This window comes from Mya arenaria, chromosome 10 (assembly GCF_026914265.1).
Source record: "Mya arenaria isolate MELC-2E11 chromosome 10, ASM2691426v1".
In the NCBI taxonomy this organism is placed as follows: Eukaryota; Metazoa; Mollusca; class Bivalvia; order Myida; family Myidae; genus Mya; species Mya arenaria.
Window position 1 is genome coordinate 6,912,270 of NC_069131.1, and position 12,747 is coordinate 6,925,016.

The 12,747-nt window shown below is 36.8% G+C and overlaps 2 protein-coding genes across 3 annotated transcripts in view; both read right to left on the reverse strand.

Moving 5' to 3' along the window:
• LOC128206082 (two pore potassium channel protein sup-9-like) overlaps positions 1-12,747 on the reverse strand; it is a 110,627-nt gene that overhangs the window by 49,834 nt on the left and 48,046 nt on the right. The gene's annotated exons all lie outside the window — the stretch shown is intronic.
• On the reverse strand, positions 8,766-10,669 carry LOC128206026 (ribosome-binding protein 1-like). Its single transcript, XM_052908147.1, has 2 exons — positions 10,628-10,669; positions 8,766-9,758 (listed from the first exon to the last, which is right to left on the reverse strand). Exons 1-2 carry the CDS (start codon positions 10,667-10,669, stop codon positions 8,766-8,768), a joined length of 1,035 nt encoding a protein of 344 aa, XP_052764107.1.

Here is a 12,747-nt window from a genome sequence, read left to right on the forward strand (position 1 = left end):
CATGTAAACAAGTATCGTATGCGACATTAGTGATATCATCATGAAGTTTTCAGTATTATTTCATGAAATGACATTGAATAAAAATATATAATAACACAATAAAAGAACATGTATGTAAGTCATCCAAAAATTGCGTGATGCAGCTGATGGTTTCGTTCATATACTGCGTTCTACTTCATCTCCTGTCATAACATCATTTGAAGAACACTCAATGTTACTAGTCAGCAACAATTCAATAAATGGACGTTAGGTAGCCTCAAAAACACCATTTAAAAGTGCATATAACATTTCAGAAGAAATATATTTTTCGCCAGACACAGGGCCTAGCAATGAAAAAGCCAAAGGCCGAATCGATCCCCCTATTATTAACGGACACAGCGCTGAGGGGCGTACAGCATTTTGATAGTTTCTCTCTTTTGTTCGTATATATTTTTTTCTCATTTAGTTATTAGACTGGATACAAGAACCCCTTGTTATTTCAAGGAGTTTGGCATATTTTGACGTCAGTTATTTATCTATTGTGTTGTTACGAACCAAGTACGGACCGTTACAGTAAAGTTTTCAATCGGAGCCTGATAACATTTATGTTAATGATATCTAAGTAAAGTACGACGATGCCTACCATCTGGTTGCATTGCCCTTGAACAAGACAGTTGTACGTAACACGTCATAAAGCTAAATAGTTAAAACTACAGGGACACGCCAAGTAGCCAAATGTTCATATTAAGCCAGATAAGAGGCACATTGAACAATGCTTAATAGACACGAAACGAGAGACGCATAACGTTTCAATACTACTAAGACAAGTAGCATATGCATCCACATTTCGTTACACGAATTAGTAAAGGTTTCGCTTTGGAATGCTGTACGACAATGCTAGTTGAAATCAGAACATATATACACATAGTTCTCCTTGAGAACTGCTATTAGAGTTATTTTAATAAGATTATTGAATTCCGACATGTACAAAAAATATACGTTAAAAATGCACTGTTATGAACTTAAAAAAATGATAAGAAAGTATAAGAGGACTTTTCTGAATACAAATTCCGTACGATTTCCCGACAACCACGTACCATTCAAAAATTCATGACAACCAAAAAACCAGTTTAATAATCCTGACAATCCTGAACCAGTCAAAATGTTCTGACAACACCGAACCAGTCTACATGCCCTCATATTCCGAGCCAGCCTTCATTCCCTATCAGTTCCGAACAGTGAAAAATTCCTGACTCATTAGTCTACATTTTCTGACATTCCCCAACCAGTCTACATTCCCTGACAACCCAGTACCAGTTTTCATTTCCTGACAACCCCGAAGCAGTCTATATTTCCTGACAAAACCGTACCAGTCTACATTTCCTGACTGCTCCGAATCAGTGTACATTTCCTGACAACCCCAAACCAGTCAACAATTCCTGACAAACCAAAACCAGTCAACATTTTCTGACAACCCAAAACCAGTCTAAATTTTCTGACAACCACGTACCAGTCTATATTTACTGACAACCCCTTACCAGTCAACATTTCCTGACATATTTCCATTTGGAGGCGATAAGACCATTAACTAAAGCCGCGTGTTATTAGTCTTGTGTTGGCGATTGCCTTTTTGCAGAGGTCCCCTGCCATTTACTAGACTTCAAATTCTCTTGCGCTTGTTGAGAAGTTATATGTTTCGTATACGTATAAGAACTAAACAGATGATGAAATGATATACAACAGTTGTTTTACTTCGATTATTTGACATTAAGATAGCGTACCCATAACTTATATAACCATGAGGTTATGCATTCAATTGTATTCTCATGTTTATTCTTATTAACATATCGAGTAACCAAATTATTATATTTGTTCAACAAATAATTAAGTGAAAGAGCATGTGCTTTTGATATTGCCGTCTTTCAAAATATTAATATCAAAATCCTAAAACATTCAAAAACGTTGCTGTTTCATTTTAAGATTAGAGACTCGACCACCCTGAATTCAACATAAATGTAAATAATGTTTTCATTAACTGAAATCCCTAATGTACATCAGCATTCTGAAAACGTGTTAGGTTTATAAGGAAATAAAAAGCAACATGAATTATGGCTTTCTCAAGATGTGTATATTAAGAGAATATAATAGAGATCAGACAATTCTAGAACAAAACTTGATATGGGAGTTTTCAAAACAGCTTGTTGTATTTTCACTGTTGGATATTCAATTTGATATTGATCGAAATATTGTAAAATGTAATATCTATCATGGATGTAATGAAAACTACAGGACAGAGCCTGTAGTCAAAGATGACATTTAGAGGCACAGGCTCATTGTTAAAACGACACAGAACGAGAGACACAAGCGTATATACACCACGTACACACATTCAAACACCACGCATTAAATAGTCGTACATAAATGATGCGATTACCGCCTTAGAACGTACAGTAAATCTCGAATAAATGAGAACATGAGTCTACTGGGCTTTAATGTAATCAGTGGCATTGTTTACGAGTGTTCCATATAACCTAAGTATGCACAATTTCATCACATACTTTGATTTCAAATGCAACCTCTATGGTGACATTATTACTGAACTGGAGACCCGTTTCTTGGGAAAAGTTCGGCGTGCCTTGGAATATACATTCGAGTTTTTCTCCGTTCATTAGTAGTTAAACATCGTCCATATTCAGCGCACAGATCCAGAAATTTACATATTTCAGATTAAATTTAAATTTCATTATACGTTTCACTCGTGACAATATTGCGCTGACAACGATCATGGAATAGCGCAATATTGTTAAAGTCACCGACATTCTGTGTGGCCTCGTGTGTAGCGAATATTATCAGATTGGGTGACAAGTGTCCTAACGCTGCGAAAGGTTCTGATTTGTTGCATAAGTGACACCATTTACTCGTTATCAGGAAAGTTGATATGGTATGACAATAACTGGTAATTGAGACGTTAATTGTTTCTCTGTCCTGTTAAATGTTCCAAATCAGATAAAACTGCAACCGCAAAGCAAACAATCCGACTCGTGGGAAATTTCTGACAAATTAACAGACTATTTGTCCAATACGGTACTGTCACGTGACCGAAGCAGGAGACGGTATAATTATTTATCGAAAATCGAAGTCGATGTGGACAAAAGCGCATCTGCCATCTCGAGGATAGTAAGACGCTGGCCTGCATATCGACCCTCGTGAGTTGTAGTGGTAAAGTGAGACGTAAGCAGAAACTGTACGATGTTCGAAATTAGGTTACTACAAATTTGTTTTCTTAATTTGCCCTTGTCTGTAAAATGTGTCTCCTTTTCTGACGGTCATTAAGAGTAATGGCTCATAATTGTGTCTAAACTTCTGAGTATAATGTTATACTTATTTTATTGAAAGTTCTTACGACAAACAATAAATATTGTTATTTTGATAATAAAAAAGGAACTAATAAGCCAGTGTTATTTAAGATTCAAGGAAAATGTCGGTATTAAATATTTCAATAGGCGAAGTACAATGCACAGTTCCAAACGCAAACGTTCATAATTAATTATTACATAAAAGCGTTTGAATACTTTTGATTTTTTTAAAAGATCAAATTGTGTTATTTGCATAGTCATGGTATATATATCAGAAATATTCCAGAAGGCCTTGTTTACCACTCTTTCCAGCAAGTACGAGGACATATCAATGAGCACATCCATATCGAGGGCTCGGAGCTAGACGCACGTATCACGGTCTACATGTATAGTGAGTTACACCCGCCCGCCACTGGGAACTCGAAACACAGAAATTGAATCTGTGGTCGAGTGATATTTGCATGTATATATTTATTTGTGTATTCATATGTTCTGATCAATGTAATTGAATTTACGTATAATTCAGACAAGCTTTCCAAGTCATGTTACAAGTGTCCCCAGGTTTATAGTTTATTGTCTCTGCGCTGAATTTGATTCAACAACTATTGACTTTTTGCATACAAAATTATTGCCAGTATGCTTGTTTATCAGTTTATGTGTTTATTATATTAATTACAAGATAAGCATATTTATAATGGATAATTGTTTGTTTCAGGGTAATGTATTTTACCGAGTCAAAATCATAAGCTAGTTCACGGATGATACCGATTTTCGGATGAGAAATACACTACCCACATAATCTCGAATCACATTAATGTTTGGCTCCGAAAGCAAGGTGTCATGATCCAGTACAACCCCCTCATTCCCCCCTACCCCCGTCACACACACCGTCAAATCCAGGGAGGGGTTCTCGGTAAACATCGTCTTAACCTGGTTCCGTCACTGATAGCCATATTAATTTCCATGTCAACTACAATAATAAATGTGGGTGAACCTAATAGGAAAGTTTATAAGACCCTGTGGGGGTCCTTAGTGGGTGCCAATAACTGCTAACGAACAATTACCCAGCTTAAATGTTTTGCACGAGAAACATTTTGGTAGAAAAGTAATTAACTGATTACTCATAGCAACATGTCTGCCGATGCGACGATGTATTGTAAAATTGCAAAAAAATACTGTAAGTAAGAACTAATGAACTGTGCTTTTATCGGTTTTTGCTATTAATTTACGTCAAACAAAAGGTTCTTGGGTGCATTACTGTAAGTTATTTATACCGTCTATTATGATCAATTACTACAAAAACCATTAATTAAGACAAATATGACAAAAAAAGGAGATGAACGTCATTCGTATGTCAAGTTTCTTGCTATTATGAGGATTAGGTTTTTAATAAGATCAGGCAACGGAATGGAACATGGTAGTTTGTAAGACAAAGACCTATTGATCAGGGTTGTGTTCCATTAATAATCCTTGAAGAAATTTCATTACTGCACTGCTGCGCACTGTACGATAACTGGTGAAACGGTCACAGCTCCATAAATAGTTCTGCACTTCAAAGTTTTGCACTAAGTTGTCGTTTAAACCCAGGCATTAAGGGTCGGAGAACTTTAGCTATCAAATAAGAATTGAATACAGTCTGTATGAGAGATCCTTTATCCATTCAACTGAGAAAAAAAGTTTTTTTTTTTGTGGGGATATGTATATGCAATATATATTTACCCTTTATGAGATTGGACTCCAACTTTGGCTTTAAGGAACTTGACACCAGGTGATCCCAAAATCGGCAAATACAGTTTTTCCACAAAACAGCATAAAATTGTCAATACGAGCCTGAAGAAGGCCGATAATACCTCACTTTACATGATTAAAAGCATATTTTACGGTTGTCTAAACTGAGTTTAACCGTTTAAAAATAGCGCATACTAGTTTCCTAGTTTAACGAGCGCATATATGTCATGTGAAAGGCACGTGGTTAGTATAAATGCATATACTGAGGCTATTTTTAAAATTTACTGGTACTTAAACAAAGTAAATTCAAATTTGCTCTTTTTTTTCTTTTATTGAATCATCTGGTGTCTAGTCGTTTTAACAACATCATATCGTTACAATACCGTTTACAAGGACCAGCTTAAATGGCAAGAACGCCATTGTATATACAAATGCACCACGTGAACTAGACTCTACATGAAATGTTACATAATAAACGAACTATTTTTTTCGTACACTAGTTATCATGTTATGCAGACCCACAGGGAGACATGACGAGGTTTGATTTCTTTGTGACGTTTTTATAACATTAACTTCTGTGAATATTGAACCAGGCATGCGTCGTATCAAATATTACAACACGAGATGTAAGCAGAACTTTCTGTCAAGATGTACTCAAATTCAAACAGCTGATTTTAAATCATCTTTAAAAGGAAGCTGTGTTTTTTTTCGATAAAAATGTTCATATGATACGTTGTGTTATTATCATTATTTCACAATTAAAGTAAAACTATTTTGTTTATCAGATAAAATTCGCAATTTCGACAAAAATGTTGGTAATTCTGCAAACATTTTTTAAATTCCCTTTTACTATCATTTATTTATTTATTTATTGCTTCGGGGTGTCGACCTTCTTTTATACCTTCGCCAGTAGGTTAAACCTATTCGGCGAGCAGTAACTTTCTCACACTATTCAATATAAACTGCTCCAGGTAAACACCCATATACTACTGCCTACTGCTATTAAAAATATTGTTATTTTGTGCTGTCATAAACCGCAAATAAATGGTAGATCAAAGTAGCTGATTATGATAATTGCATGGACAATATTTGATTATCTGATCTGATCGGAATATTATAATATGATCATTTCTGTTTAAAATTGTTTAATTTCTTTGTAATGTCCAATGCGGTTTATTCCGTACGCATGGCCCCTATAAAGGTGCATCCAAAAACACACACGCAAAAACATTTTTAAGACATGTATACAGGATTTAGCGACGCCCGGGAGCGGGAATAATTTTACTGATACTACTTAAACGAGCTACGAGAATCGCTGATTCAATTCCAATAATAAAAACTACATACCTTATAAAAACACTAATCCTACAGTATCACAGAATCCTACGAATAAAATCTCGCAATACAAATAACAAGTTATCACAACAAAGTTTACGTTGTATATGTGAAACAATTGTAAATATAAATGCCGATAATCATGCGTTAATAAACCATCACTAGGAGAATGGTTATCCCGCCATCTGTTACCAATATACAACAATGGAAGCCCCTACGGGGAATCCGTTTGCAGCCAAACTGGGCCTCGTTAGTGAATTCTGATATTAATAAAGTACGCGTTAAATACTTATTAATACTACCGACTGACATCTGCATGCTTACATTGGTTTGAGACGAGACTTTAGTCCTTATTCCAGTAAATCGCTAGTTGTAGCCTCATAAGTATATGGCAAAAACAAGTAATGTTACCCGAAATAATAATACAACCATCTTCGACATCTCTAACGTGCCGTTTTTGTTATTTTATATATTCCTGTTCCAACGTTTGGGATGTTTTTACTTCTGGTATACGAGGAAATATTATAATACTTGGCTATTCTTGTCCGACATTTCAATAATAAATTATTGTTACTATGAGCATACTTAAAGGTAGCACTTAACAAATAGACATCGGCTTCTAAGTAATACTTTATTTATACTATACACTCGTGGGAACAATAGAAGTGCTATATATAGAGACATCAAACACAATGGCAACTTAGTCAGATTGGATTTATGATATGAAAGAGGTTAAAATGCTTCACTCTTAAATAAATCACCTCATTGAAATAACGCATCGCCGTTGAATATGTATGACAATTGCCAATGCATGTAAACATAATTGTACATAATTGATTGTCTGTCGGTGCGTGCATTAAATAGTTTGAATATAATTGTTGTTTTAATCAAGAAAACAGTGTACATGTTTCTGATGTATAAACAGTGTACATAGATCTTATTCATATGTCTGAGTGTTATATAATAGTGAAAATGAAGTGTTTCAAGTTCATGTTTTTGTACGCAGAAGTCCACAATGTAAACATATGGGATTTTTACTTTTTTATAAAGTTGTATCTGTAATATAACTACCTTATCAATACAAAGTGTTATTAATATCTTGAGTATTTTTTTTAGTATGCATTGACCAAAATAATCTTGCTTGGAGTGTCAGAAAAGCCAAACCAGCTGATTGTTTAAAACTGATACAGCATCTGTTCTACAGTCACCATTACCCTAAAGTCACGAAAAGGCTGTATTAAAATATATGTAAGGCAGATTTCAAAAATACTGTCATCCTTTTGACAAAATATTATTTCGAACACTAAAATATGTGGGAACACTATCGTCAGACACGCCAGCTCAGAAGATAACCCGAACTGGACAAACTAATTTATCGAAATATATATATATTTAAATAGCTATAAATCTTGTTTTGTGGAAATGTAGTCTGGCCGCAGACGACATATACGGGCATTATCATGTTAGGATATCTTTTGGACGGCGTAACGTATCGTATAATGGGCTCGTCATGTCCCATTACCCACGTGTGATTGATACTGGCAGATACGGCTACATCCTAGGGGCTCCATAAAGAAAGTACCTGTCGCCTTAAATTTCAAAACATCGTAATATAATCTTATGGCAACAGAAATAAAGCAACTAATTTTAATTCATAATAATAATAAATAAATTCGAACACTACACTATTATTATCATATTTATCCTTGTGCACGGACTTTTCGGACAGCCCTCGTATACCACTGGTTCTGCATTCACTAAAGCCTTGAGTCTGAGTTCAGACTAAGGCTCAGAAAACTGAATTCTTAAACGTTTCAAAATATATATAATATAGTTTATTTTACCAAAGCTGTGTGCCTGATTGTAGAACAGATTATTTTTTAACAGTTACAGCAATTTTAACTACCATTGCTCCTGTTATAGGAGTATTACAACGAAATTCAATTTCGATTTCCTTTGCCTGAGCTTCAAGATTAGACTCAGGATGTAGGTAAAATGGTCTCAGTACACCCTTAGGCTTTTTATAGTCTGGTCAATACGTATACTATTTTCTTCTATAACAAATAAGTAGATCCAAATATTTGGCCATGCTGAAAACCCTTATCGTGCCCTCGAGAAAAAAAAGATAATAACAGTACACGTAGGCTAGAAAATGAAACAAAATTCATGTTTTTTTATATTGTGTTTTACTGAGGTAAACCTCGTTTCCGCAAAACACCCTTCGTTAGGATTGGGGTGAACCTATCTTACACGAGCGGTCATGGAAGATAATTATACTATTCTGGCAGATGTGTGCGTCAGCTATAAAGCATAAATAGGTAAAGCAGAATTATACAATTGTTAGAAAGACATACATAGAATTTTAGCTTAAGTGTTATGGAATGGTTCTGCACCCTGTCCTTTGTTATGGAATGGTTCTGCACCCTGTCCTTTGTTATGGAATGGTTCTGCACCCTGTCCTTTGTTATGGAATGGTGCTGCACCCTGTCCTTTGTTATGGAATGGTTCTGCACCCTGTCCTTTGTTATGGAATGGTGCTGCACCCTGTCCTTTGTTATGGAATGGTGCTGCACCCTTGTCCTTTGTTATGGAATGGTGCTGCACCCTGTCCTTTGTTATGGAATGGTGCTGCACCCTGTCCTTTGTTATGGAGTGGTGTTGCACCCTGCCCTTTGTTATGGAATGGTGCTGCAACCTGCCCTTTGTTATGGAATGGTTCTGCAACCTGTCCTTTGTTATGGAATGGTGCTGCACCCTGTCCTTTGTTATGGAATGGTGCTGCACCCTGTCCTTTGTTATGGAATGGTGCTGCACCCTGTCCTTTGTTATGGAATGGTGCTGCACCCTGTCTTTTGTTATGGAATGGTGCTGTACCCTGTCCTTTGTTATGGAATGGTTCTGCACCCTGTCCTTTGTTATGGAATGGTGCTGCACCCTGTCCTTTGTTATGGAATGGTGCTGCACCCTGTCCTTTGTTATGGAATGGTTCTGCACCCTGTCCTTTGTTATGGAATGGTTCTGCACCCTGTCCTTTGTTATGGAATGGTTCTGCACCCTGTCCTTTGTTATGGAATGGTGCTGCACCCTGTTCTTTGTTATGGAATGGTTCTGCACCCTGTCCTTTGTTATGGAATGGTTCTGCACCCTGTCCTTTGTTACGGAATGGTTCTGCACCCTGTCCTTTGTTATGGAATGGTTCTGCACCCTGTCCTTTGTTATGGAATGGTTCTGCACCCTGTCCTTTGTTATGGAATGGTTCTGCACCCTGTCCTTTGTTATGGAATGGTTCTGTACCCTGTCCTTTGTTATGGAATGGTTCTGCACCCTGTCCTTTGTTAAAGCACCCTTCTGCCCTTTTGCCTTCCAAAAAACTAATTGGTCAAGTATTTCTTTTGTTTTGATTAGGTACGTATAAATACACACACACTTTACATATTCGGATGATAAAAGTTAATATTTTTAAACAGTGTATGTGTATAACTTGATGTTTGGCTTATTATTGACTTTGTACTATCACATACGTTTAATGTTTTATTGGTCGTGGGCATATGGCCTAATGTATTTGGAATAAACTCTAAACTATCTTATACGACTACTTTATTCCTCTCAGAGTGCTCTTTGTATGCTGAATATGCCCTTTCTATACTTCTCATACAACTTCATTGCATACATACTGATTATTTTGGCTCTCTTGAAATGTTAGCTCAAGGTTCCAATATCTTAAAAATGCGTACCAATTCATTTTAAGTTTTTAAGTCATTTTACCATATAACATCAAAAGTAACTTAAAACTAAATAGTTACGTTTTATTCTTTCTAAAGTGAATTCTCTTATATACTGTGATGATTAAAAGGGTTGATCACGACTCCAAGGAAACGTTCGTCTACAGCAAAAAAATGCAATTAAGTACAACTCGTTGTTTTTTAGCACTCAATCATTAGAACATGTACATTTTGGGCTTTTAAATTAGCTTTCTTTGAACTATTGACAACAGGTTGATTTTTGTCGACATAATCTTTGAAAATATGAGATTCTAAATATAGTCAAAACATACAAGATTTTGAATCATACAATGCTTTCGTAGTAAATTTAGTTGGTATTGATTGAGACTTTACTTAATCTTGTTTCTAATACTGAGACCTGGGTCATAGAAATGTCCATATGTATAAACATTATACAGATACTGTTCAAGATGTTTATTTCTGTGCCTAATCAATACATTTATATACTTCCAGGCGCCTCTCCTGACAGCAGAACATGATTACTTCCATAATAGGCTTACAAGTGTGTGTTTTGTCATTATTACATCGTGCATCGAACTCATTCCATTCGTTTACGCCATTATGGTGCATGCATTTAAACCTGACCACAATACAGCACGCCAATGCAGGCATACCAATTGGCTGCCCTTGTAGTACCAAAGATGACCTTTACCCACAGTGATATATTATGCATCAGTCAAATTTAACCACGGCCCCCAAGGTCCAAGGGTATCACAGGGATAGCCGGGAAATGGGCTGTGTGTTTACCTTCTAGGTGGCCCCGCTGTGTCGAGTAATGCGGTGGTTTTGTGTTCGCGCCAGAAATAGTGGGGATTGGGCATTACCTAGACCCCTGGGGTGCTTGGGCAATTGGTGAAGATTTTACCAGCAGTTTGTCCCCGCAGGACAGGGATTTCGCCCGGGCTTGGTTGGACAAAGTCCCCGTTCTTTGCCCCGGACCTGGGGGGGGGCGTAGTTTACAATTGTCTTGTGCATTACTATTTTTGCAGATACTACACGGCTGCCCTTAAAGTACCAGAGATGACCTTTACCCACAGTAAATATTGCCATGTTTGCATATTCTGCAAGGCGATAAACTCTCAACCGATGATGTCTTCCTACAGGTCACAGACTACTTAACAATACATTCCCTATAATTTGAATAGACAATTGACCATTTTGCACGCGAAATATCACTAATTTCTAGCGCTTTACGACCCCAACACAATATAATGGGAGAAAGTTCACCATCTATACTAAACATTAAACAACGATAGAATGGGTAATGTTTCTTAAAAGGAAAACAAATAGTCGAACGTAACCACGGTTTATTTGATAAAGTGACTAAATCCGGTGTAGGTATAAAAAAACATTGCAATGAAAATGAAAGCCAAATATGTAGATCAAGAGTCCCCATGTAACGCTTAAAACCCTATAAATATGGAAAGTTACCAATGATTTGAGATAGTATAACCATGCTTTGATTCCTCGTTCATGTGTCAATTAAAAGAAAGAAGGCGTGTAACAGTGAGTAGGTACTTCCGAATCGGTGTGACCTGATAACCTTTTTTCCATTTTTCATAAAACGTTATTAAAAACATATGTAAATCATTTCCGAGTAAAGCAAAGTTCTAAAGCACAATCTGAAGATTTAAGACCTATTTGAAATAAGCAATTCGCAGTCAAAGTCGGGTTTTTGTGAGAATAGAAATGCACATTTTCTCTCGTCTTTACTTGTCTGTCCAAACAAAATTCTGCAATTTAATGATTGAAATTAGAAAATAACACCAAAACTCACGATGTTTTTCTTGTTTTGTCAGTTTTGTGAGTTAGCAAACTGTTTTTTGGGTATCGCGGCGCATACAATATAAGCGGGGAACTAACTCGCACATGTTAGCTCTCTTAGCGGCGCATACACTGTGATCGGGGAACTAACACACGCACTTTAACTTTCTTAGTGCATACACTGTAAGCGGGGAACTTACTAACTCGCACACGTCAGTTATCTTAGTGCATACACTGTAAGCGGGGAACTTACTAACTCGCACACGTCAGCTATTTTAGTGCATACACTGTAAGCGGGGAACTAACCCACACACGTCAGCTATTTAAGTGCATACATTGTAAGCTTTCAACTAACCCGCACACGTCAGCTATTTAAGTGCATACACTGTAAGCGGGGAAATAATTCGCACACGTCAGCTAACTTAGTGCGTACACTGTAAGCGGGGAACTAACTCGCACACGTCAGCTATCTTAGTGCATATACTGTAAGCGGGGAACTAACCCGCACACGTCAGCAATTTAAGTGCGTACACTGTAAGCGGTGAACTAACTCGCACACGTCAGCTATCTTAGTGCATACACTGTAAGCGGGGAACTAACTAGCACACGTCAGCTATTTAAGTGCATACACTGTAAGCGGTGAACTAACTCGCACACGTCAGCTATCTTAGTGCATACACTGTAAGCGGGGAACTAACTAGCACACGTCAGCTATCTTAGTGCATACACTGTAAGCGGGGAACTAACTAGCACACGTCAGCTATTTAAGTGCATACACTGTAAGCGGTGAACTAACTAGCACA